Source organism: Bubalus kerabau, chromosome 1 (assembly GCF_029407905.1).
Source record: "Bubalus kerabau isolate K-KA32 ecotype Philippines breed swamp buffalo chromosome 1, PCC_UOA_SB_1v2, whole genome shotgun sequence".
Classification (NCBI taxonomy): domain Eukaryota; kingdom Metazoa; phylum Chordata; class Mammalia; order Artiodactyla; family Bovidae; genus Bubalus; species Bubalus kerabau.
In genome coordinates, this window is record NC_073624.1 from 91,464,817 (window position 1) to 91,492,814 (window position 27,998).

At 41.0% G+C, this 27,998-nt stretch overlaps 1 protein-coding gene across 1 annotated transcript; it reads left to right on the forward strand.

The window, feature by feature from the left end:
• Positions 1-190: 190 nt before the first annotated feature.
• On the forward strand, positions 191-27,945 carry SPMIP11 (sperm microtubule inner protein 11). Its single transcript, XM_055582447.1, has 4 exons — positions 191-464; positions 25,156-25,278; positions 27,260-27,404; positions 27,808-27,945. Exons 1-4 carry the CDS (start codon positions 320-322, stop codon positions 27,854-27,856), a joined length of 462 nt encoding a protein of 153 aa, XP_055438422.1. The 5' UTR covers positions 191-319; the 3' UTR covers positions 27,857-27,945.
• Positions 27,946-27,998: the final 53 nt, after the last annotated feature.

Below are 27,998 nucleotides of genomic sequence, written 5' to 3' on the forward strand. Positions count from 1 at the left end.
AATCAGCGAACTAAAATGGACTGGAATGGGTGAATTTAACTCAGATGACCATTTATCTACTATGAAAAGAAAGAATCCCTTAGAAGAAATGGAGTAGCCATCATAGTCAACAAGAGTCCAAAATGCAGTACTTGGATGCAATCTCAAAAGCAACAGAATGATCTCTGTTTCCAAGGCAAACCATTCAATATCACAGTAATCCAAGCCTATGCCCCAACCAGTAATGCTGAAGAAGCCGAAGTTGAATGGTTCTATGAAGACCTACAAGACCTTCTAGAACTAACACCCAAAAAAAAGATGTCCTTTTCATGACATTACCATGGTTACCAATCAGACTCCACTGCTCCAGCCTGAACATTCTAGAAGAAGGCAGGAAGGACCTGAGATGGCCTTCTTCAACTTACATCTGTTAGGATATCAAAATTCCTTTCGGAGCAAGAAGAGGGACAAAACTGAAGAAACAAGTAAGGGAAACATAGAATAGAGGGTTAGAAGGGCCACTTCTTAGTCATTTCTTTTCCTACCTTGGGTTAGAGTTTTATCCCCTGAGATTAACCACTACACTAGTTAAAATTATGGAGAAGAGAAAGTATCCATTCCCTCTCCTTTCATTTAATATCCGTGTTAAGACACCCAGTTTGTTCAACTGAATGAATTCATTTGCTCATTTAATCAATATTTATTAAGCACCAACTATGTGTCAGACTTTATGTTGGTGACTAGGGTTACAAAGGTAGATAGGATTAGACCTCTCTCTGCCATAAAGTGGCCGACTATCCAATGAAGATAAGTATGCAAACAAAAAAATTTGCAACATGGTGTTTGATTCAGTTAAATATGGAATGTTGTAGAACCACTAAAGAGGAAGTACCTAATGCTATTAGATTGAAATGAGAATACAAGGATCCTTTAGAGAAGAACTCCCACAGGAAATGCTTCTAGAACTCAATATTAAAGGATGATTGGAATTAACCAAGTAGACAAGAAGGGAATACAGCACAGACAAAGGAACAGAGAATTGAGAGTCTTATTAAATGAGCTCCAAGTCCTTGAGTACAGACAAGTGGTAGACAGGAGCTAAGAAGCAGGTGTTGAAAACTAGGCAGGGGCCAGATAATTGAGGATTATGTTATCCATGCTAACCTTTTAACTTTATAGGAACTATTGAAGGAATTTTAGTAGGCAGTGAGTAAATAATCAGACCCGTATTATATCTGCAATACCTAGCAGTACCTCATATCTAATAGAGGTCTAATAAATGTATTTGTAGGGTGAATGAATAAGTGACACTGAATGACTAATTCTAAAGGGAGGATTTACAGGAGATGTGACAAGATTAAGATAGTAAAAGATGAATTGCTTGAAAATAAAAGAGAAAGGGTATTCCAGGCAGAATGAAGAACACATGTGAAGGAAATTAAGTGTGGGCAGGAACTGTTGCAAAAGTGGTATTGGGGTAAAGGGAGGAGATAACTGGGGAAGGATAAAGCACAAAGTTAAGGCTGAGAAGGACTGAGCTTGTGTAGGACTCCATTGGGCACTCTCTGTTCTCTAATCCTATCAAAGAAGCTCTGTTTCACGTATTTAGCATTCAGGTAAGATTTGTACAAAGAGTCCCACTAATAGACCCTGCTGCTGCTGCTGCTGCTAAGTCGCTTCAGTCATGTCCAACTCTGTGCAACCCCATAGACGGCAGCCCACCAGGCTCCCCCATCCTTGGGATTCTCCAGGCAAGAGCACTGGAGTGGGTTTCCATTTCCTTCTCCAAGGCATGAAAGTGAAAAGTGAAAGTGAAGTCACCCAGTCGTGTCCTACCCTCAGTGACCCCATGGACTGCAGCCTTCCAGGCTCCTCCATCCATAAGATTTTCCAGGGAAGAGTACTAGAGTGGGGTGCCATTGCCTTCTCCGAATAGACCCCAGGAATCCCTTAATAGCCCTACACTCTACTTGCCCCTACCCAGCTGGGTCACAGCATTGTGCCCTGGTGAGGATAGTTTTGTCTCCAAATTAGTTCATCACCCTCTCTCAGTTCATCACCCTCTCTCATAGAAACACATTTGGCCTAACTCACTAATTTCCCATGTTCCATTTTAGTTTATATATTGCCCTCCTGTAATGATAGTTGAGAATTTAGCTTCCCCTCTCCCATCCTAGTTCGTCTAGTATTGTTATGTCACAATTTTAGGTTTATGGTAAGAAAAATTCTAAGAATGACCCTCAATGAATCTTGGCCTTATATCATCCCCTCCCCTTTGAATGTGGGTGGAACCTCTGAATATGATGGAAAACACTCTGGTGATTGTTACTTTACATAGAAAAAAAGGAGATTATGTGAGTGGGCCTAATCTAATCACACAAGCCCTTTAAAATCTGAGTGGTTTTTCCCAGTTAACAGAAAAAGAGGAATTTGGAGATTGGAAGCATGTGGGGCTCTGAAGATGGAGGGGGGCTGCATGCCAAGGAATGTGGGTGGCAGTTAGGAGCTGAAAGTGCCCCAGCTGACAGTCAGCAATGTCCTATAACAACAAAAACCTGAATTCTGTCAATAACCTGAATGAACCTGAAAATAGATTCTTCCTAGAGACTCCAGATAAGACCCCAGCCCAGCCAAGACTTAGATTTCAGCCTTGTGAGACTAAGTAGAGACTGCCAGACTTCTGACTTATAGAAGTGTCAGATAGTGAGTGAATGATGTTGTTTTCAGTGTTTATTTATTTTGGCTGTGTCTGGTCTCAGTTGCGGTAGATGGGCTCTCCCATCTTAGTTGCAGCATGTGGGATCTTTCGTTGGTGCTCACGGGAATCCTCTTCTAGTTGCAGCATATAGGATCCAGTTCCCTGACCAAGGATGAACCCTGGCCAGCTGCATTGGGAGAGCGGGGTTTTAGCCACTTGGACCACCAGGGTGTTAGCCACTTAAACCACGAGTTTAAGCCACTAAATTTGTGGTCATTTGAGATGTAGCAGTAGAAACCCTAATACAAGCTTATATCTATAGTCTTGTAGTCTTAAAATATGTAAAAATTGTCTACTTCTAAGGCAATTAATTTGACTATAATAACTTTTTTGTTCAATTTTTTGTTTATTCCTAGAGTTAAGAACTGCCACCAGTGTTTTTTTTCCCCCATTTGCTTGGTTCTCTGCTATTACTTCAACAACTCTATCCAATGCCCAGTGATATTTTTTCCAGTCATTCAAAACACAACAAGTAATCTACCAATTCCTTTTTTCCCAAACTTCTCTCTCCTACTCCTACATTCTGCCTTCTATTCCTGACACATAGATCTTTCCTAAAACTTGCTTTTGCCTCTCTCCAAGATTTTATTCCCTATTTCCTGGATTCTTTCTTTCTTGGTTTTACTCTCTCCTTTTCCTGGAATATATCCTTGACTAGCTTTCTAAGAATGTATCGGAGGTATATTTTTGAGTGAAGAATGGTTTTAGACTACCATCACACTTGATTGTCAGCTTTTCCAGATATGGAATTCTAGGTTGAAAATCATTTTCTGAAAACTTTGAAGGTATACTTTATTGTCCTCTAACTTCCAGCTGTATTCTTTTGTGTAGGATGTATTTGTCTCCAGAAGTTTTTTGTTTTCTTTCTTGTTCCCTAAGTGTTCGAAATTTCATAATGTTGGAACTTGCTGTATAGGTCTTTTTTCATTCACTGTGATAGACTTTCCATGAGCTTTTTCAACCTGGACATTTGTACCCTTCATTTCTGACAAATTTTCCTGTATTACTTCTTTATTAATTTATTCTCTATTTTCTCCCTTCTCTCTTTTTGGAATTTCCATTTATCAGCTGTAAAACCTGAGGTGATCCTCTAACTTTATTCATATTTCTCTATATTTCCTTTGGGTTTTAAAAAATTTACTCTTTGGGAGCCTCCTCAATTTTATCTTCCAACCTTCTGGGTTAATTTTCTTTTGCTGTGTAAGAAATTACCCTAAAACATAGAGGCTTAAACCAACAAAACATGTAATACCTTATAGTCTCTGTGAATCAGGAATCCAGAAGGAGTTTAGGTAGGTGGTTCTAGCTCAGGGTTTCTCGTGTGTTTTCAGACAGGGTGTCAACAGGGGCTCCAGTCATCTCATGGCTGGAGGCCTCAGTTCTTATCAACAACCGGGCATCTCTGGCTCTTGACACGACACCTCAGTTTCTCACCACATGAGCCTCCGCATAAGCTGCTTGAGTGTTCTAACCTGGCAGCTAACTCTCCTCAGAGCTGGTGATCAGAGTGCAGTGCCTCCAAGATTCAGTTCCTCCAAAGACATCTTTCTCTTTTTCCCATTTTTATTGAGATATAATTGACATATAACATTGTGTAAGTTTGGGCTTCCCTGGTAGCGCAGCAGTAAAGACTCCACCTGCCAAGCAGGAGACGTGTTCAATCCCTGGTCAGGAACATCCCCTGGAGAAAGAAATGGCAACCCACTCCAGTATTCTTGCCTGGGAAATCCCATGGACAGAGGAGTCTGGTGGGCTACAGTCCATGGGGTCGCAAAGAGTCGGACACAACTTAGCTACTAAACAACAACAAGCAAATTGTGTAAGTTTAAGGTGTACAATATGTTGATTTGATACATTTAAAATATATTGCAAAATGTTAACCACTGTAGCATTAGCTTTACTACCTCCATGACATCACGTAATTGCCATTTCTTTCTTGTGGTAATAACATTTAGGATCTACTCTCTCAGTACCTTTCAATTATATATAATACCATTTAATTACCTATAATCACCATGCTGTACGTTAGATCCCCATAACTTATTCATCTTATAAATGGAAGTTTATACCCTTCGGCCAACATCTCATGCCCTCACCTCCAGCTCCTGGTGACCACCATTCTACTTTCTGAGTTCTACTTTTATAGATTCCACATGTAAGTGAGATTGTACAGTATTTGTCTTCTTCTGACTGACTCACTTACTTATCTTACTTAGCATCATGCCCTGAAGGTTCGTTCATGTGGTTGCAAATAACAGGATTTCCTTTTTTCCCATGACTGAATAATATTTCATTGTATATGTATTTATACTGCATCTTCTTCATCCATTCATTCATTGGCAGACACTTAAGCTTCTGTAAATGGCTATTGTGAATAATGCTGCAGTGAACATGAAAATGAAGATTTCTCATCAAGATCCTGTTTTTATTGCCTTTGGCTACATAGCCAGAAATGGGGCTTCTGGACAGAGAAATCTTTTATCTCCTTGCTAGGGCATGGTGAATATGATGAGCCTGGTTGTGCCATGTGCTCTGAGACAGAGTTTCAGTGAATACCTCCCTGTTCTCAGACCTATTTTTTTACTCCTACCTTCTGTGGTACCTGCTATATACTAAAGTTTGAGTTTCTCAAGCAGATTAGGTCAGTTCTAGATATATCCTTCATTGCAGACTTAAGTTAAAACTTTTCCTATTCTGATAAACTGGGGCTTCCCAGGTAGTGTTAATAGTAAAGAACCCACTTGCCAATGCAGGAGATGTGGGACCTATCCCTGGGTTGGGAAGATCCCCTGGAGGAGGGCATGATGACCCACTCCAGTATTCTTGCCTGGAGAATCTCATGGACAGAGGAGCCTGGTGGACTGCAGTCCATAGGGTTTCAAAGAGTCAGACAGGACTGAAGTGATATAGCTCTCATGCATGCACATTCTGGTAAGTTAGTTGCTACCCCTTTATCCACTTTCCATTTTTCAAAAAATGTTTCCAGTGAAATATATCATCTTGCTACTGTATCCTTACTCTCTTTCTGCCCCTGAAGGTTAACGCCATTTTTATCATTGTTGTTTTTGTGTTTGCTTGTTTTGGGGGGCAGCACTGGGTCTTCATTGCTGTGCACAGGCTTTCTCTAGTTGCAGCAAGCAGGGGCTACTCTCTGGTTGCAGTGCGTGGGCTTCTCACTGCAGTGGCTTCTCTTGTGGAACACGGGCTCTAGGCACACTGGTGTCAGTAGTCGTGGTGCATGGGCTCAGCTGCCCCATGGCATGTGAAATCTTCCCAGACCAGGAATGGAACCTGTGTCCCCTGCACTGGCAGGCAGATTCTCAACCACAGGACCACCAAGGAAGTCCTTGTTTTGCTATTTTGATGTCATTTTAGGAAATTTAGGAGGGAAAGAAAATAAACTTTATGGTTAATCATTTTTAAAACTGATTTTTGTGATGTATTTCCAAAATTATAAACATTTGTAAGACTGGTACAAAGAAATTCCCTATACCCTTTACCCAAATTAGTCAATTGTTAATATTTGGCCATATTTGCTTGTTCTCTCTCCCCTCGTATATATATAATTTATATATTAGCATATCTATATATAAACATCTATTTTTTTTCAGCTAGTTGAGAATCAGTAGTTCATATTATGTCCTTTACTCTCAAATATTTCAGTTTGTATTTCTTAAAAATAAGAACACTTTTTTAGGGGCTGCCCTGGTGGCTTAGTGGTAAAGAATCCACCTGCCAATGCAGGGAACATGGGTTCAATCCCTGCTCTGGGAAGATGCCAAAGAGCAACTAAGCCAGTGTGCCACAACTATTGAGCATGTGCCCTAGAGCCTGGGAGCCGCAGCTACTAAAGCTCACATGCCCTAGATCCCATGCTCTGCAACAACAGAAGCCACCAGAAAGAGAAACCTGCACACTGCAACTAGAGAGTAGCCCCTGCTCACTGCAAATAGACAAAAGCCCGAGCAGCATCAAAGACCCAGCACAGCCACAAACAAATAAATAAAATTATTTTTTAGAAGAATAACATTTTTCTAGATAACCCACAGTATAAGTTCTCAAACTCAGCAATTTTAACACTGATACAATACTATTATCTAATTACCTACAGTCTGTATTCCAATTTTTCCAGTTGCCCTGTTAATGTCCTTTAGAATAAAATTTTCCCTTTTAGGATCCAATTAAGGATCAGAAGATATTAAGAAGAGGTAGCAAGAATACACAGAAGAACTGTACAAAAAAGATCTTCACAACCCAGATAATCATGATGGTGTGATCACTGACCTAGAGCCAGACATCCAGGAATGTGAAGTCAAGTGGGCCTTAGAAAGCATCAATACGAACAAAGCCTGGAGGTGATGGAATTCCAGTTGAGCTATTTCAAGTCCTGAAAGATGATGCTGTGAAAGTGCTGCACTCAATATGCCAGCAAATCTGGAAAACTCAGCAGTGGCCACAGGACTGGAAAAGGTCAGTTTTCATCCCAATCCCAAAGAAAGGCAATGCCAAAGAATGCTCAAACTACCGCACAATTGCACTCATCTCACACGCTAGTAAAGTAATGCTCAAAATTCTCCAAGCCAGGCCTCAGCAATATGTGAACCGTGAACTTCCTGATGTTCAAGATGGCTTTAGAAAAGGCAGAGGAACCAGAGATCAAATTGCCAACATCCTCTGGATCATGGGAAATGGAAGAGAGTTCCAGAAAAACATCTATTTCTGCTTTATTGACTATTCCAAAGCCTTTGACTGTGTGGATCACAATAAACTGTGGAAAATTCTGAATGAGATGGGAATACCAGACCACCTGACCTGCCTCTTGAGAAATTTGTATGCAGGTCAGGAAGCAACAGTTAGAACTGGACATGGAACAACAGACTGGTTCCAAATAGGAAAAGGAGTACGTCAAGGCTGTATATAGTCACCCTGCTTATTTAACTTATATGCAGAGTACATCATGAGAAACACTGGACTGGAGGAAACACAAGCTGGAGTCAAGATTGCCGGGAGAAATATCAATAACTTCAGATATGCAGATGACACCACCCTTGCCTGGAAAATGCCATAGACATAGGAGCCTGGTGGGCTACAGTCCACGGGGTTGCCAAGAGTTGGACACGACTGAGCAACTAACACTTCCTTTCTCAAGATTAGATCAGGTTTAAATGTTTTTGGCAGGACTAAGCAATATTACATCTTTAATACATCACATCAGGAGGCTTGCGATGTCATTTTGTCCCATTATTGGTGATGTTAACTTTGACCATTTGATTAAGGTGGTGTTTTCCAGTCTTCTTCACTGCCAAGTTGATAGCGACAGAGTAAAGGGACAAAATATGTGAATAAGTAGTTAATCCCACTGGGAGATTGTATGAAACAGTATGGGAGACCCTGTAATTTAATGATTACTTAAGAAAGCAGGTTTGCTTAACCACGAAACCAAGCAGACTAGCTTAGCAACAGAACCACACAGCGGCAGAAGACATGCCCCAAAACAATAAAACAGTGGTGGCATGAGACTCACATCCTGCCCATTGAGGTCAGTAAGTTAATGATCCCTAGGACATGCTCTCCGCACACATAAAAAACAATAATTTGTGCACCTAGCTTGACCATGTAGGGACAAGAAAACTCCCTTGCCCAACCTGGAGGAGGAGCTGATGATGGAAACGTGACGTCTACTCAAGAAAGACAAAGAAGTCCTTCTCCCTCTCCCCACTTTTCCTATGATTATAAAACTAGCCCAGTAAGTTCTCGGAGCATGGCATCCCCTTGCCCACCTACTTGTAAGCCTCCAAGTGTCCTTTTCTAATCAGCTACTTCTTATCTATCATTTTGTCTCTTGTTGAATTCTTTTCTGCACTGAGACATAAAGTACTACAGCATCAGAGCTCTTCAGAGCCCGAGACGAAACCCAAACAGTTTCAAAGTTGCTATTTTTATTTTGTAATTAGTAGTGATTTCCAGGAAGATATTTTGAAAAAAATGTAAATACCCTATTTTACATCAAACTTTTTCTTACTAGTTTTAGCATCTATTGATGATTCAGTTATCTCTATGATAGTTCCAAAATGGTAGTTTTCTAACTCACATCCATTTTAACTCCAAGTGTAAAATTTAGGCATGAGTTTTTCCAAAGCATTCAATTTCATTTTTATACAAAATCACTGCTCTTTTTTTAATATCCCAGAAGTTTATTTAATTCTTGCTTGATACATTTTATAGAGAAAGGTTGGGACTATTTGCTTTGGGTGCCCCTAGTAAACCTCACTTTCACTTTTCACTTTCATGCATTGGAGAAGGAAATGGCAACCCACTCCAGTGTTCTTGCCTGGAGAATCCCAGGGACAGCGGAGCCTGGTGGGCTGCCGTCTGGGGGGTCGCACAGAGTCGGACACGGCTGAAGCAACTCAGCAGCAGCAGCAGTAAACCTCATGGAGGCACCCACTGACCCTTTTTTAAAAATACATATTCTATTAGTTTAAGTAATATATCATTAAATTGTAATTACAAAGTAAAACTGGAGTAAATTTTGCGGGGAGAAAAATCACAGCTGACTCGGTATGCATACAGTTCAACTGGTGGGAGCATGAGTATGCAGGTATGCTGGAGAGTAGCTCTTGGCTGCAACTGGAGTGTTTCAGGCATCTTTTAATATGTTTTTCAGAAGAAATGCAGAACATTAAATAATCTAGCAAACCTATTCAATGGAGCTTCTTTAGAAGAGCTCCTAATATTTATAATATTGAGCTATTCACATTTAATATTCTAAAATACATCAAGGAACTAGGGCATTGTAAAGAATTATCAATTAAAAACTTAGATAAGCTTGTCCTGGACCAAGCTAGAGATTCCTGAATATTTGCCAAATTCTATATGTGAGTTAGGATAAGGGGGGGAATAAATGTGAGGTCCCTTTCCAGACATATTTTAGAAGCTTAGAATTCCTTGTGGTGAAATATCACCCAAATGAGACTAATGTAATATTGTATGTCAACTATACTTCAGTTAAAAAAAAAAGAAATATTACCCAAAGATAATGATATCTGATAGAAATTGACAAGATACTCTAAAATTCATATGGAAATATAGGGTATCCAGAATAACCAAAGCAATCTTGAAGAATAAGAATGATGGAGGACATACTTCCCAATTTCAATTCTTCTACAAAGCTTCTATAATCAAGACCATAGTGATGTTGGCCTAAGAATTGCCATATTAGATCAGTGAAATAGAACTGAGAGTCCAGAAATAAACTTTTATATTTATGGTCAGTTGATTTGCAACAAAGGTGCCAAGACAATTCAATGGGAGAGAATAGTTTTTTCAAAAAATGGTGTTGCAAAAACTGGATAATCACATGCAAAAGAATGAAATTGGGCTCCACCTCACACCACATGCAAAAATAAACTCAAAATGGATCACAGACATAAACGTAAGACCTAAAACTTTAAAACTTTTAGAAGAAAAATCTTCATGACCTTGGATTAGGCAATGTTTTGTAATAAATGACAGCAAAAGCATAAATGACAGAAGAAAAGATAGATAGCTTGGATTTCATAAAAATTAACTTTTGTCTTTCAAAGAACACTGTCAAGTAAGTGAAAAGAGGCTTATGTGTTTTTGTAAATGTTTGGATTATAAGACAGATTTAAAAATAAATAAGTATAAACTTATTAAATCAATAATCATAAGAGAAAATGAAAGTTATTACAGTTGTGTAGAACAAAATGTGGGCTCAGACAATTTTGATAGGAAATATTTTCTAAATGTTAACAGATAATTCCATTCTTGATAGAAAAAAATGAAAATAACCAATTAATTTTATAATAACACAAACTGATAAAATAACATAAAACAATACAGAATACAGTACAAAAGAGGAACCCATAGACCAATAAATGGATAAATTCACTAATAGATTAAGTTCAAGAATAAAGACAATCATATACCATCAAGTAGGATTTATTCCAGAAATGCAATGAGGATTTACTATTAGGAAATAGATAAATATAAATACATCACACCTGTATGTCCAAAAGTTATATCCAACTATCACTAGGAACTAAAAAGGCATTTGATACTTTTAGAAAACACTTTGTAAATTAAGTAAAAAAAGACATCATTAGCATAATATACTATCTACCTCATATTTATACACAAAAATAAATTCTTGATGATGTAAAGACCTAAGCATATAAGACAAAACTATAGAAATATTAGAGGAAAATGTAAAATATTTTCACAATCCCAGGATGATTTCAGAAAACTTTCTTATAGGACATAAGACCCAGAAGCCTAAAATTAAAGATTGACAACCTTTCCTAAATAAAAAATTATAATTCTGTATCAAAAGACATCATAAAGTTAAAGGTAAGAAAGCAACTAAGAGGGGAATTCCCTGTTAGTCTAGGGGTCAGGACTCCAAACTTTCATTGCCAAGGACCTGGGTTTGATCCCTGGTCTGGGAACTAAGAACCCACAAGCCATGCAGCATGGCCAAAATTTAATAAATAAAAGAAAGACTAAGAGAAAATATTTGCTATTTATAGATGTGTATGTGTGTATACACATATTTATATATATACACACACCTCTATATAAACACACACAAATTTATAATTCACACATACATATAAAACACATTTATAATTCATATATATAATATTCAGAGTACACAGAAAACCCCCAAGTAGGGCATCAATCCAGACTCCCCTTCTCATTCAACATCAGATATTTATTTTTTGGGAACTGACTGAGCCAGGCACAGTGTTAGACACTGGGAATACAAAAGTGACTAACACAGATGATAAATAAATAAACAAGATATTCACAGATTATAACAAGTATAACAAGTACAGAAAGGATATAAGGGTGGGAGAGTTGATCCAGTGGCTCAGGAGTTATAAACTGCTGGCCAGAGGGCCAGACTCAGCCTGCAGAGTGATTTCTTGAAAAAATTTGGACCAACATCTAAAACTCAGGAGATTTTATGTAAATTCCACATTTCTGACTTCTCTTAAAGATTAGAACTGGCCGCACTGGCCCTAAGTTCCCACATGAGCACGAATGGCCAAAGTAGCAGCTGACCATTTTGATTGGACAAGTTTCCTGCTCAGTTTGTTTCATTCGTTATCTGCCTGACTCTTGGAGGCAACTGAGTTCATAGATCCCATGATGGAGAGTAACTTGGAGAGGTCCACTTTAGACAATAATCAAGGAAGTAATGTTTGAGCAACTTCATGAAGAATGAGAATGAACCAGCCATATGTAGAGGTAAGGCAAGAACTTCCTAAGAGCGAATTTCAAAATCTAGAAGCAGTTCAAGGCCAAACTATAGCAAAGCACTTCCAACTCCCACTTTGATCACAGACTACTTTCACTGTATCCCAGTCAGAAACCTGTGGCTCATCTCCCATTTGTAACAAGCATTTTTTCCCCTTGGTTGATTTCTAGTTTCATACTGCTATGGTCAGAAAAGATGCTTGAAATTATTTCTCTCCTCTTAACTTTGTTGAGTCTTGTTTCGTGTGAAATTATGTGGTCTATTCTAGAAAATGTTCCTTGAGACTTGAAAAGAATGTGTACTCTGGGTTCTTTTTTAAAAAATTATTTATCTATTTTTACTTTTGACTGTGCTAGGTCTTCATTACTTTGTACGGACTTTCTCTAGTTGTGGCAAGCAGGGTCTACTCTTCGTTCTGGTGCATGGGCTTCTCATTGTGATGGCTTCTCTTGTTGTGGTGCAGGCTTTAGGCACGTGGGCTTCAGTAGTTGCAGCTTGTGGGCCCTAGAGCATGGGCTCAGTAGTTGTGGTGCATGGGCTTAGTTGCTCCTCAGCATGTGGAATCTTCCCAAACCAGGGATCAAACCCATGTGCCCCCTGCATTGACAGGCAGATCCTTATCCATTGCACCACCAGAGAAGTCCTGGTTCTTTGTTTTGCTTGTTTTGTTCGGATATAGTGTCTTGTAGATATAAGTTAAGTCCAGCTGTTTTATTGTGTTCTTTAGGATTTCTGTTGCTTTACTGATTTTCTGTCTGGAAGATCTGTCCTTTGATGTCAGTGAGGTGTTAAAGTCTCCTGCTGCTGCTGCTGCTAAGTCGCTTCAGTCGTGTCCGACTCTGTGCGACCCCATAGACAGCAGCCCACCAGGCTCCCCCGTCCCTGGGATTCTCCAGGCAAGAACACTGGAGTGGGTTGCCATCTCCTTCTCCAATGCATGAAAGTGAAAAGTGAAAGTGAAGTCGCTCAGTCGTGTCCGACTCTTAGCGACCCCATGGACTGCAGCCCACCAGGCTCCTCCGTCCATGGGATTTTCAGGCAAGAGTACTGGAGTGGGGTGCCATTGCTGTCTTCTACTATTACTGAAATATTTACCATATATAGGTGTGTATGTATATATGCACGTATATTTATATATATACACATACGTCATATGTACACATAACTCATGTCAATTTCTCCCTTTATATCTGTTAGTATTTGTTTTATGTATTAGGTGCTCCCATATTGGGTGTATTTCCGTTATCGTTGTTCAGTTACTCAGTCACGTCTGACTCTTTGCAACCCCATGGACTGCAGCTCGCCAGGCTTCCCTGTCCTTCACTAATCTCTTAGAGTTTGCTCAAACTCATGTCCATTGAGTCAGTGATGCCATCCAACCATCCCATTCTCTGCCACTCTCCTCTCCTCCTGCCCTCAGTCTTTCCCAGCATTAGGGCCATTTCCAATGAGTCAGTTCTTTGAATCAGGTGGCCAAAGTACTGATGCTTCAGCTTCAGCCTCAGTCCTTCCAATTAATATTCAGGAAATTTCCTTTAGGATTGACCTGTTTGATCTCCTTGCTGTCCAAGGGACTCTTAAGAGTTTTCTCCACCACCACAGTTTGAAAGCACCAATTCTTTGGTGCTCAGCCTTCTTTATGGTCCAACTCTCATATCAGTATATGGCTACTGGAAAAAACCATAGCTTTAACTAGATGGACCTTTGTTGGCAAAGTGATGTCTCTGCTTTTTAATACACTAAGTTTGTCATAGCTTTTCTTCCAAGGAGCAAGTGTCTTTTAGTTTCTTGGCTGCAGTCACCCATCTGCAGTGATTTTGGAACTCAAGAAAGTAAAGTCTCTCACTGTTTCCATTGTTACCTCACCTATCTGCCATGAAGTGATGGGACTAGATGCTATTGATCTTAGTTTTTTCAATGTTGAGTTTTAAGCCAGCTTTTTCACTCTCCTCTTTCACCTCATCAAGAACCTCTTTAGTTTCTCTTCGCTTTCTTCCATTAGGGCGGTGTCATCTGCATATCTGAGGTTATTGATATTGCTCCCAGCAATCTTGATTCCAGCTTGCAAGTCATTCAGTCCAGCATTTCACATAATGTACGCTGCATAAATAAGCAGGGTGACAATATACAGCCTCCTTTCTCAACTTTAAACAAGTCCATTGTTCCATGACTGGCTCTAGCTGTTGCTTCTTGACCTGCATACAGATTTCTCAGGAGGCAGGTAAGGTGGTCTGATATTCCCATCTCTCTAAGAATTTTTCACAGTTTGTTGTGATCCACACAGTCGAAGGCTTTAGATTAGTCAATGAAGCAGAAGTAGATATTTTTCTGGAATTCCTTTGGGTTTTCTGTGATCCAACAAATGTTGACCATTTGATCTCTGTTCCTCTGCCTTTTCTAAATCCACCTTGTACATCTGGAAGTTCTCAGTTAACATACTGTTGAAGCCTAGCTTGGATTTTGAGCATTACCTTGCTAGCATGTGAAATGAGCACAATTGTACAATAATTTGAACATTCTTTGGCATTGCCCTTCTTTGAAACTGGAATGAAAACTGACCTTTTCCAGTGCTGTGGTCCCTGATGAGTTTCCCAAATTTGCTGGCATATTGAGTACAACACTTTAACAGCATCATCATCCTTTAGGATTTGAAATAGCTCAACTGGAATTCCATCACCTCCACTAGTTTTGTTCGTAGTGATGCTTTTTAAGGCCCACTTGACTTCACACTCCAGGATGTCTGATTCTAGGTGTGTGAACATACCATGGTGGTTATCCGGCTCATTAAGACCTTTTTTGTACAGTTCTTCCATGTATTCTTGCCACCTCTTCTTAGTATCTTCTGTTTCTGTTAGGTCCATACTGTTTCTGTCCTTTACTGTGCCCATCTTTGCATGACGTGTGCCCTTGGTATCTCTAATTTTCTTGAAGAGATCTCTAGTCATTCCCACTCTATTGTTTTCCTCTATTTCTTTGCATTGTTCACTTAGGAAGGCTTTCTTATCTCTCCTTGCTATTCTTAGGAACTCTGCATTCAGATGGGTATATCTTTCCTTTTCTCCTTTGCCTTTTGTTTCTCTTCTTTTTTCAGCTATTTTGTAATACCTCTTCAGAGAACCATTTTGTCTTGTTGGGTGTGTATTGGGTGTATATATGTTATTAATAACACATGTAATATCCTCTTCTTGTAATATAATGATTCCTTTATCATTATATAGTGTCCTTCTTTGTCTTTCTTCATGGACTTTGTTTTAAAGTCTATTTTGTCTAATAAGAATATTGCTACCCCTGATTTCTTACTGTTTCCATTTGCATGAAGTATCTTTTTCCATCCCCTCATTTTCAATCCATGTGTCTTTTGCCATAAAGTGGCAGCATATTGTATGTTCTTCACCAGTCATTTTAATTGTGTACATCCTGAAATATCTATGCACAAAGACATTCAGGGAACTTGACTACCCTCTGCGAAGTTTGGTTTCAGTTGTATTATTCAGACTTCTATGTAAAAATTCCACTCAATAGCAATTATGTTCTGTTTCTAGTATTCCCTTGAAGCCACTTCAGCTGCCCCAGAACTGAAGTCTGGACTCATGTGACCAAGCTCTGGGGTACATAGGCTGATTCTAGAAGCTTAGGATAAGGCTATGAAACTCAAGGGAGTTGGAGTGTTGAACTCCAGGGCAATCTGTCAAGACAAAGGTATGTGTGTATGGCTCTCCTCCTAGGACATCTAGTCTTCCTAGAATGATTAGAAACAATAACCACAAATCTCAAGAGGGCACTTGGGACTTCCTGATAATCCTATTATATTTCCCTAGCCACTTTCCTGCTCCTCAAGGCAACTTCACATCTATTCTCTCCTCAAATCTCTAAAATGCCCTCTCCCATCCTCACTCTGAGGTAATAACTTCCTTGTTCCTTATTTAACTAAGTAGGAGTAATCAAAAGACACTTTCCATCATCACGTCTAACATTCCACGGCATTTCTATCTTCCCTCTGCTACAATCAATGAACTAACTCCATTTGTCTATTATATCTCATCCACTTTTTTTAGGTTTATTTATTTTTGGCTGCACTGGATCTTTGTTGCTGTAAGTGGGCTTTCTCTAGTTGTGGCAAGTGGAGGCTACTCTTTGTTGCAGCGCATTGGGCTTCTCATTGTGGTGGCATCTCTTGTTATGAAGCATGGGCTCTGGAGCGCAGGCTCAGTAGCTGTGGCACATAGGCTTAGTTGCTCTGTGGCACGTGGGATCTTCCTGGAACAGAGATTGAACCTGCGTCCCTGCACTGGCAGGCGGATTCTTAACTACTGGACCACCAGGGAAGTCATGGATCTAATCCACTCTTAACCTCAAGGATTTTGCTCCTGTAATTATCCCCTTTTCCCTCAGTTTTTTCCCTCTTCCCAGATCATTCCCATAAGTATACAAATGTGCTGTAATCTCTTCCATCTGGGAAAAAAAGGAATCCTCTCCAATCATATGGTCCCCTCAAGCTGTTGTCCCCATTTCTTTCTCCACCACTCTCCCCCCTCCCACTCCTGATTATACCAAAATTCCTAGGAAAAGTAGTTTATACTTATCAACAGGAGAAAAACAACCATACTGATTGACCTCACTTTAAAATTCCTCATCACTAAACTTAAATGGGTCTTCATGGCTGCCCAAATGTCAAACTACATTTCTTTGTTCTATGCATTATCTCACTCTTCTGAAGGCCTCTTCATACCTTCTCTTCCCTCAAACCTCCACCACTTCCTCCCCTATCCTCACTCTCAGATAATGACTTTCCTTCTATTTCACAGTGAAAATGGAAGCAACTGGAAGATAATTTATATAACCCCTCACAAACCATATCTATCTACCTGCATCTGTGCCCATATATGTCTTATAATAACAAGTGAATGTTCTACACACTTAAGACCAACCCCTCCACTTGTGCATCAGATCTTTGACTATTCAAAGATACTACTCCAATACTACTCCAACTGTTGCATCAGTTTTTCTGTGTCTAACCATTCCTATCTACATACATACATGCTATGATTTCTTCCATCTTAAAACCTTACATCCTATTTCCCTGCCTACCCCCTATACAGAAAAGCTTCTCAAAAGAATTGTCGGGTCTTTCTGTCTCCAAATGTCCTGCCAGTCTCTCTTGAACCTATATCAATCAGGCTCTTGCCCCCACCAGTCCACTGAAACATACCTAATCACCAGTGCTCCTATCCATGGTGATGTTGCTAAATTAAATGGTAAACTCTTAGCTTTCATCTTATTTAACATATTAACAAGAAAGAGCAACAGAGCTCACCTGGTTCTGAATCCTGATGGGGCTAATGTTGCTTACAATATGTCAGCTGGTAGAGGATTGGGAATGTGGACCACCATAATGGGGAACTTGCTTCATACCTTTCTGTTACTTCAGAACTGGTTTGGAAAAAGTATGTGTGGAGAAAATACTGCATTCTGCATTCTGTTTGGCTCTTACAAAACCACATCCATCCACCATGCTTAACCAGGTCTTTCTAATCTCAATTTCTACATTCATTAATTTAAGGAACACACAGTTCCTGACTGCTCACCCTTAGTTCCACAACACAAGTGATCTTACAGGACTGTGAGTTGTAACCCACACTTGTCTTCAGAATGAGTCTCTGGCCCTGCCCGCTTTCTGGCTGATTTCACCTTGTTAATACATTCACTCAAGAGGCTTGACCTTTTTCTGACTGCCTGTACTAGCACTTCAACCTCTTCTCATGCTCAGATCAGCCACTCTTCTCTGGCTCTTCAGTGACGGCTTTAACAGCAACATTAAAATAAACCTATTAACACTTCACATTCTTAACACATACTATAATGATATTTTTAAGTTATTCACAATTTTTCTTTGAAGAAAGTTTTCTTTTCACTTCTAGTAGATATGAGGGCCCACTCAAGCTTTCCTTGTTATAATGAAAACTTGTAGAAGTGAGTCAACACAGGTAACTAAATATTCTGCCAGTCACTGCCCCCTTCCTTTCTTTTCCTCCTGAGAAAGAATCAAAATAGAAAAGCCAAAGAGGAAAACTGGGTGTGCAGAGCATATTTTGGTTTATCCTTGACTTCAGAAACTCATTTTTCTCAGGTACTCAAAGCTAACTCACACTAAGAAAATTCCGAGTGCCCCATTTTCCTCACCTGTAAATGGAGATGATAATGCCTTCCTTACTGATCTGTTTTGGAGAGTAAATTAAATATTCAATGTATGTAATACACCTAAGACCTAGCACATAAAACTATGACAGATGATTGGAAGAAAAGTTAAAAACCATAATTCTATTTACATAGGGAATATATACCTTTCCTCTGACTGGAATATATTTGCTACTCAAAACATACCTGCCAGGGGTAGAGAGCCTGAAAAGCAGTATATATATTTGGATCTTAGTTCCTCAGCCAGGGATTGAACCTGAGCCCTTTGGCAGTGAAAGCGCCGAGTCCTAACCATCAGACCACCAGGGAGTTCCCATGGAAAGCAATATTTTTAACCATAAGATTTCTTGAGAAGCAACAAATGCTAGCTGGCATCAAAGGATAGCTCATCCAGACCCTGAAAGAGCCTGGTCAATTGCAGTTGCTCACAGAAGAGCATCCCTGACCAGTGACCAGAACTCTCTTGTCCGCCAATCAGTAATTCCTACCCCTCCCAGACTCACCTTACTGATCCTAATTCTACTAGTTGCCCCTGCAGGTTCAGCTCAGCTTCCTGAGTTCATTCACCCTGAGTGCCTAAGCTTTCCCTTCCCTATCCTGCCCAGGAGAGCCTGGCCACATATCTGTCCTTTCCTTTGCTGAATCTGTCTCACAAGTTGCTTTGAATCTCGTTCTCCCATCTTCTTTTAGCATCACACCTGGACTCTTTTCTTGGTTCAGAAGTGTCTTAGAATTTCAGAAAAATTCCCTTATGTGGCCCTTTGCTAAGACAACTCCCTTGCCTTGTTATATGAAAAACCTAGGTCAAGCTAGACATCATCCCAACGCACATCTCCACTCAGGGCATTGCCCACTGACAGGCGTCTCAGAGGCAGACTGATGGGGATTGGTGGTAAAGAGTGCTCATGCTTGTTCTTAATTGGAAACAAATGACAGGGTCTGCCTGCCAGACTCTCTAGTGACTGCCCTCCAGCCACAGACACAGTGACCTCCGAGCTCTGCATATCCAAAGGGCCTCACTCCATCTTCCTCCACTGCAGCCTAATCATTCCTCCTCCCAGAGGAATTCCATAATGAGTCCTCCTAGTTGCTCTTACTTCCAAATGAATCTCTTCAAAGAAAAAGTAAATCTTTGGTAAAAGCTGAGTATGTATCACTTGTATTCTCATTTTCTGGATCTTGTCAAAGGGATCCCATAGGTGGTTTTCCCCACCCTTGCTGGAAAGTACTCTGCTCAGTCTCCTAGTTCTGTTGACCTCTCCTAGCTGCCTGTTCGATGACCCGCTATGAGAAGACAGCTGGATATGCCATTCTTAGACTCCAGCAGAGGGCACTGTAGTTCTGGTTTTTCGAACAGGAGCGTGAATGGCACAATGCAGCCAAGAGTGAACTGGCCAAAGTCTCTGAGCTCCTCCGCCTTTCTAAATGGATAAACATACTGAAATTATAGAAGTGTATTTTTGGAAACACTCATACATCTCATAGCTGCTACAGACCGTTATCCTCATCCACCTGAAACTAGAGGGAGAAGATACTCAAGCTACTCACAGTTAGATAACATCTATTAGACATTACTTGCAGTTGTCTTGAAGTTGGTATAACTGCGAGCAGAGTAATACCACCCTGCCAAAGCCTCAGGAATGGGCACCTCCAAGGTAGGTGCCTGTGTGTGTATTGCAGCAGATAGACCACTTTTTTCACAGGGGCTTGGTCTTTCCCTACCGGTTCTCCCCACTGAGACTGGTCTAATCCACTGAAGAGTGACCCACCAGGTTCCAGTCTTCTCTGTTCCCTCGATGCTAGCCATAGGAAATGATGTTCTGCATTTAAGTGACGCTCAGGGAGGCAGAGATCTGCTTCTGGAACAAGGTAATATCATTACAAAGTCCCTTACCCAACACAAGGCTTCTTTAGGGTGAGAATACACCCTTGACAGGGCCGTCATTGAGCTTATACACAAGAGAGCCCACTAAGAGGGTAGTTCTGTCAGTTCATATTTTTCCTTAGCCCTTGGTCTTTCCTGGAAACCCTGATGATATTTCAAAAGCCAATTTAATGTGGTGGTTATGAGCATGGGCAGTAGAGCCAGAGTGCTGGGTTAAATTCATGTCTTGGCCATATGCTAGTCATGTGATCTTGGCAAATCACTAAACTTCTCTGGGCCTCCATTTCTCCATTTATAAAATAAGGTAATAGTACCCACATTGTATTTACAGTTGTGCCAAGCACATTCATTGCATATCAGCTCTTATTGTTGTTATCGCTAGAAGATCCATGCAGTCCATTTTGTATCAGCAGTCTGCAACCAGCACTGCCTCTCTCTTATCTCATGGCCGCCGCCCCCCCTCCCCCCCACTTTTCCTGTGTTCAGAATTCTGAAGAACTGCACCACTTTAAGGAAGATATTTTTGGAGGTAAAGGCACTGCCCCCATGTGTAAAATGTGCCCTGTGAATTGGTCTGGTTCCCTGGGTTTATGTTCTTGTTCACTTTCTCCCAAATACTGACAATTTCCTGATATCAGGAAAGACTAAGTGCAAGATAGCTCCCAAAAATACTCCAACCAGTTTCAGTCTGTGTTCATACTCTAGTCAACTTGCCTCATATCTGATACGACCTCTTAGATAGGAGTCATATTTTATATACAATACCACAACATCTAGAAATGTTGTTTGCATTTCTACAAGTATGTTCTACAAATCTCTTGCATGCGTTTCTAGTCTGGGTGGTATTACTCTGCTTACAGTGACACCAACTTCAAGTAATGTCTGTTAGACATCATCACCACTAGGTACTAAGAATCTGGAACAGACAGGCAAATACCTTAACCTAAAATTCAGAATTCTGGGAGCCACTGAGGTGGCGTACATGCTTAGTCGCTCAGTCATGTCCAGCTCTTTGTGACCCCATGGGCTATAGCCCACCAGGCTCCTCTGTCCATGAAATTTTCCAGGCAAGAATACTGGGGTGGGTAACTATTCCCTTTTCCAGGGGATCTTCCTGACCCAGGGATTAAACCCAGGTCTCCTGCATCGCAGGAAGATTCTTTACCATCTGAACCATCATAGGCAGACCCATTCTAAAAAGTTTTCAGCCTGAAAACATTGTGGCCAATCAGCCCCAGTTCCAACTAACAGAAACAGTGGGCAAAGCAGTGGGAAACTAAGATTTTGTGACCTTCTTAGGGGCCCTGGGAAGCTTATACTACTGAGAAATCTGCAACATAAATTTGGAAAAGTAGAAGATCCAGCCAACTATTTTTGCATTATCCCATATATCCTTCACAGTCCATTCAAAGCATTAAATCTGGTCATTTGGCAATTCCTAATTTATGGCCTGGTTCTAGAAGAAGTTGTCAGGGTGCTTCCTATCTATTTACCACAAAAAAAAACTATATGGAGTATAGTATTAACTAAGTGGATGAAGAACCTCTCTTATACCATCTGCCAAAAAAATGATGACTTTTTCTCCCTTGCCACAGTAGAATTTGCTTATAAAGAGTTCATTGCATCACACTATCCAGAACATGCCCCTTCACAGTAGCTGTGACATGATTCTTACCTACCCCTCACCACCCTTCACCTCGGGTGGCTTCCAAAACTTGGCAAAGTTATGGGTTACCAAAAATATCTTCCAGCTTGCCAAATACTGATCCGAGGAGCAGCCAACTGGTGCTTGATTCAAGAGGAAGGCATCCAAGTGGGTGATACTGTCTAATATACCTCCAAGCACATGGTAACCCATTCAGGAAGCTGGGCACCTACTACTCAGAAACTGACATAACAGTCATCTGATAATAATCATATGGCTATACTTTAAAGAACAATCAGCCTGAGGCCTCAGGACCAGAGAAAGAGTTCCCACTGTCACCTGCACCCTAATCAGTACTTACCTGCAGTCCAGGTCCCACTGCTCACTAGGAATATGCTCTTGCTCTTCCTCGGTCTGCATTTACTTGGCCATGGACATTCCGCCACCCTCACTTAGCCCAAAGTCAAACAACCAAACTCAGATGACACTGTTCCTAGGAAATGTAACCTGTGATGAAGTACAAAGCCAACCCCTGGTTCAGTCCAGGGTTCCACCTGTCCCAGCCCTCAACTGTCAATGGAGGAGACTCAAACTTTGCCCCGCTCTGGTGGTGTCACTGTCGCAGAGAATGTTAAGGATGTCCATGGGAGGGCAGAAGGGAGGGTGGAGGGACAGAGATGATGAACGTATGGGGCCAAGCAGAATAAAGGGGAAAGCAGGAACTGCGGAAGAACTACAGAACAGCGGGCATCCCCACCACCCACCCAAGATGAGTCAGCAATCTCAACAAACAATTTCCAGAAAGAATGGCAAACTTTGATCCAGTTCACGACAGGCTCAGGATTCTGAGATGCAAGCCAAATCTAGCCTATTTAAGCAGAACATTAATTTTTTTTAAAGATGGTGGTGAGATTACACCAAACTTAAAAGCTTCCATATGGCAAAAGAAACAAATTTAAAAGACAACCTACAGTATGGGAGAAAACACTTGAAAACCATATATATGATAAAGGGTTAATACCCAAAATACATAATGAATTCCTATAACTCAACAGCAAAAAATAAAGAAAATCCAATAAATGGGCAGAGGATCTGAATAGACTTCTCCAAAGAAGACACACAAATGGCCAACAGTATATGAAAAGATGCTCAACATCTAATCATTAGGGAAATGCAAATTAAAACCACAATAATATATCACCTCACACCTCTTAAAGTGGGTATAATAAAAAACAAAATCCACAAAAGTTAACAGCATTGGTGAGAAGAAAAGGGAACCCACATGCATTGTGGTGGGTAAGCAAATGGATACAGCCACTGTAGAAAACAGGGCAATTTCTCAAGAAATTTCTCAAGAAATTAAAATAGAACTACCATATGATCCAGCAATCTCACTTCTGGTATATATATCCTCAAAGAAATTGAAATCATGATCTCAAAGGGATATCTGCACTCTCATATTTGTTGCAGCATTATGCACACTATCCAAGACATGGAAGTAACAGAAATGTCCATTAGGGCTTGGATGGATTTTTTAAATGTGTTAAATGCATACAATGCAATATTAGTTGGCCTTAAAAAAAAAAAAACCTAGGGAAATTCTGGCATTTGCAACAACATGGATGAACCTGGAAGATATGCCAAGTGAAATAAGCCAGACAGAGGACACATATTACATGATACCACTTACATGAGGAATCTAAAATAATTAAACTCAATAGAACCAAAGAATACAATAGTGTTTTCCAGAGGCTCAGGGGAGGAAAAAACAGGAGGGCAATAATCAAAGGGTACAAAGTTTCAGTTATGCAAGAAGAATAAATCCTAGAGATCTACTGTACAGCATAGTAAATACTATACTATATAAATACTATACTATATACTTAAAACTCTGCAAAGAGACTAGAGTTTATGTTAGATGTTCTTGTTACAAAATAATAAAGAAGGTGAGAGAAAGTTTTTGGAGGAGATAGATATGTTTGTGGCATAGATTTTGGTGATGGTTTCACAGGTGTATACCTATCTCCAAACTCATTAAGTTGTATAAATTATATATATATAACTTTTTGTGTGTGTGTTATACAATGAAGTAATTTTTTATTTTAAAAAATAATTATTCAGGTGTTTCAGGTCTTAGTTGCAACACGTGAGATCTTTCACTGCGGCCCACAGATCCTCTAGTTGTGGTACATGGGCTCAGGTGCTCTGTGGCGTGTGGGACTTAGTTCCCTGACCAGGGATCAAACCCAAGCCCCCCTGCATTGCAAGGCAAATTCTTAACCACTAGACCACCAGGCAAGTCCTTGAAGTAGTTGTTTAAAAAATATTAGGAGGCACAGAAAAACTGTACAAGGGACAGAGAACCAAGTTTGGCAGATAGTAACCAGGAACAAGGTTCACAATCATGCCATAGACCTGGCTGTGCAAAGACACCAGAGCATTCAGTGCTGTGGTGGGCACTGCTGGCGCCGAGGACACTGGGCCCCAGACAATGCTGCTGGAGACAAGAGGCAGCTTCACTGCCCCAACCTCCATCAACAGAAAAAGGCTTCACATGGTCCCAGCTTCTTTGCAGCCCCAATCTTTTGATTCAAAATCTGAAGAAGACATGTTGATTGGCCTAGCCAAAACTCTTGGCCCTTGGCCTTGCTACAAGAGAGGCTGGGTATCTTAGTCCATGCAGGCTGCTATAACAAAATACCATAGACTGGGTGGCTTATAACCAACAGAGATTTATTTCTCACAGGAGGCTGGCCGTCCACGATCAGGAAGCCAGGTGAGGGCTCTCTTCCAGGTTGCAGACTTCCTGTTGTTCCCTCACATGGCAGAAGGGGCCAGGAAGCTCTCTCAGGCCTCTTTTTATAAGGGCACTTATTCCATTCATGGGGGCTTCATCTCATGAATCACACCCCAAGAGCCCCGCCTCCAAATGCTATTACCTTGGGCATTAGGTTTTCAACATACGGATTTGGTGGTGGCGGGGGGGGGGGGGGGGCGGGGGGGCGGGGAGTGGAGGGAATTCAAACATTCAGACCACAGCACTGGGTAAGGAAAATCTCATCTTTTCAGTCACTATAAGAAAATATAGATTTTGCATCTGATAAGATTCATAAACCTTTCCAGCTCCTGGCCCTGTCCGTCTCCACTTGACCCAGCACCAGTCCAGCTCTAAACCAAAAGCAAGCTAAGACCTCTCTAATGCTCCTAACACACTTGATACCTGCTGCCCAAAATGCTCTTCCTGATACTACTATGTCCCATGAACCCCTTCTTACCCTGCAACACTTGGCTTGTGAGGGGCTTGGAGGGATCCCTGCCCTGTACCTGGTTAGCATGGAGACCAGAGACTGAGAAAGTCAAATAATCCCATTTGCTAGGTACTCAGAACAAGTCTGCTCTCATTTCAGACCAGAAGGATCCAGTACCCACTAGGCTTCCCCCTATTTTCTCAGAAGATGGGAATTATTCCGTGCACCAAAATAGCCACACAAAGTACCACGAAGCTGTTAGGAAGGTATCGTTAAAGACATGTAAGTATCTTGGATTTGTCACCATTCTAGGGGCAGAAAAGGTGTGTCTGTGTTGCTAAAATGGCTGGGATGTGGTGGGGCGCTGTTTTAGAGCAGGCAGCGAGGTCAGAAAGAGCCAAGAAGAGACTGAGAAGAGGGAGAAATAGGCTCCAATAGTGAGGTAAACAAGATAAGATAAAAACTGAATCAGAATTGACAGCAGAAGATCTACCTGTGAGTACTTTCTGTCTCTTTCAAGTGTCTCACCATGGATAAGTCACTTATCCTTTTTTAACTTGTTTCCTCATTCATTAAAAAAAAAAAAAAAAAAGGCAGAAAATGCCAACTCCACCAATCTTACAGGATTGTTACGAGGATCAAAGCTTTGGAATTTGAACTGAGTTTCAACTCCAAACACGCTGTGTGACCTTGGGCAAAATCCTTTGATCACTTAACCTCTCTGGACCATCTGAAAACTGGATTAACACTCTAGTGTTTTTTGTGAAAGAGAAACTTACATTTTAAAAAGTACCTAGGACAAGCTACTGATATAGGCAGATACTTGCAGGAATCTCCAGGGAATTCTGCTATGTAAAGAAAGCCAGTCCCCAAAAGATCCCACACTGTATGATGCCATTTATACAACATTCTTAAACTGACAAAATAACAGAACTGAAGAACACATTACTGATTACCAAGGAGTGGGGGGGAGGAGTATGTGACTATAAAAGGACAACTCTGGGATCCTGTGGCAACCGAACTGTATCAATACGTTAATAGCCTAGTTGTAACAGTGAAAAGTGGAAGTGTGGGGTTTTTTTTTTTGCTTAATCCTATTGGACTCTTTGCAACCCCATGGACTGTATGTAGCCCCCCAGGCTCCTCTATCCATGGGATTTCCCAGGCAAGAATACCGGAGCGCACTGCCACTTCATTCCTCAGAGGGGCGTCCTAACCCAGGAATCAAACCCGAGTCTCCTGCATTGGCAGGCAGATTCTTTGCCATTAAGCCACCTGGAAGGCCCCAATAGTATAGTCGGGATTTTTTTTTTTTAATAATAATTATAAAGACTAGATAGCCAGAATATTAGGCTATAATTCTAAGTTTTAAAACATATACAAATTTTATACACTGGTATAATATAATTAGATTTATACAATACATTAAGAGTGAAAATCCAAAAAAAAAAATCTAGGTAAGTCTGATATTCAAAATTTTTTAAATATCTTATACAAAATTTAGAATTTAACAGGTACTGGATAAATTATAGGACTTCCCTAGTGGCTCAGACGGTAAAGCGTCTGCCTACAATGTGGGAGACCCGGATTCAATCCCTGGGTAGGGAAGATCTCCTGGAGAAGGAAATGGCAATCCATTCCAGTATTCTTGCCTGGAAAATCCCATGAATGGAGAAGCCTGGTAGGCTACAGTCCATGGGGTTGAAAAGAGTCAGACAGGACTGAGCGACTTCACTTTCACTTGATAAATTATATGTTAGCAATACCTAAATATAAGGCAGTATCACTGCTAAATTTCAAAGAATTTCCTGAAATAACCAAAGGGGGAGGGGAGGAAGAACCAGTAGACCCATCTTGCACATTTTCCAAGTGAGTTGTGTGGTTAGGACTCTGCACTCTTATTGCTGAGGACCTGGGTTCAATCCCTGGTTGGGGAACTAAGATCCCACAAGCCATGTGGCACGGCCAAACAGAAAAGAAACCAAGTAGGTGGACCACTTGTTTTGGCACCACCTTAGCACTTGGGGAAAGCGCTCTTGGAGATTGACTTGTGGCAAACACAGGAAGAACCAAGACTGATTCCACTGACCATGAAGGGTGTTAAGATGCTGAAATCCAGAAGTGGAGCTGGGTGTGGTGATTACATTTCCAGGACTTCTCAGCATCTGGTCAAACCTAGTTGCTAGGTTGGGCTTGTGGTGCCCTGAGGCACAAAAGGGGGCACCCAACTCTAAGAAATCTGATAACCTGCCCAACCATTCAGTCCCTAATCAGGTCTTCAGGGTCCCCCTGACTGATGCTCAGAACTTCAGCTTCTGGCGGTCCAACGCTGCAGGAGTGTGCCCAGAAGAGACCACGCCATGGATCCGGAACCCCCGCCACTGCCTCATCAAAAGCGCAATGACCAGGTTAGGTTGGGAGGCGTAAGGGTGGGGAGATCACTTAAATCCTTGGAGATGCTTTCCATTCTATTCAGAGTTGGAAAATGGAATAGGAGGTTTTGGTCTTACCAGGGCAAACTGGCCCCAGAATCTGGGCAGTAGTGGCTATTCAAAGGAGCTAAAGATTTATCCGTGTCTTTGTGTTTCACCTTATGGCTATGACTTCTGACCAGACTCAAGAATCTACAGCATGCCTGTGGGAGGCCTGGAATGTTTCTGCTCCCTTCGCTGCCACCTCCCACCCCTCTAAGCACCACCCATTGGCAGCAGCTCCACTTCTTCATCACTGCCCCTGCCCATGCAAGGTTTAAGTGCCCCCCACCCCCAGTCCAGCCTAACATGGCTGAATCTGAGGCTGTTTCTTTTCCAGGTTTATGGATCACTCTATTCTCAATGACAGAAACTTCAGTCTGTATTGAGCAGGATGTGTTTGCAGAAGAACAAGATAGTACTGTGGATGGAGCGATGAAGAGGGTGGTGTCCTGGTTCCAGTGGCTGACTAATGGGAAGAGGGGACTGAGAAAGTGCAATAAACAGACGGATCTAGAAGTAACTTGTGTA

Excerpts from the sequence above, each read along its gene's own strand:
- SPMIP11 (XM_055582447.1), top strand. The coding sequence starts at position 320 with ATGGTTACCAATCAGACTCCACTGCTCCAGCCTGAACATTCTAGAAGA. Across the intron at positions 465-25,155 it reads GGACAAAACTGAAGAAACAA|ACCAGAAGGATCCAGTACCC; the intron begins GTAAGGGAAACA and ends CTCTCATTTCAG. Across the intron at positions 25,279-27,259 it reads GAAGGTATCGTTAAAGACAT|TCCCTAATCAGGTCTTCAGG; the intron begins GTAAGTATCTTG and ends CCAACCATTCAG.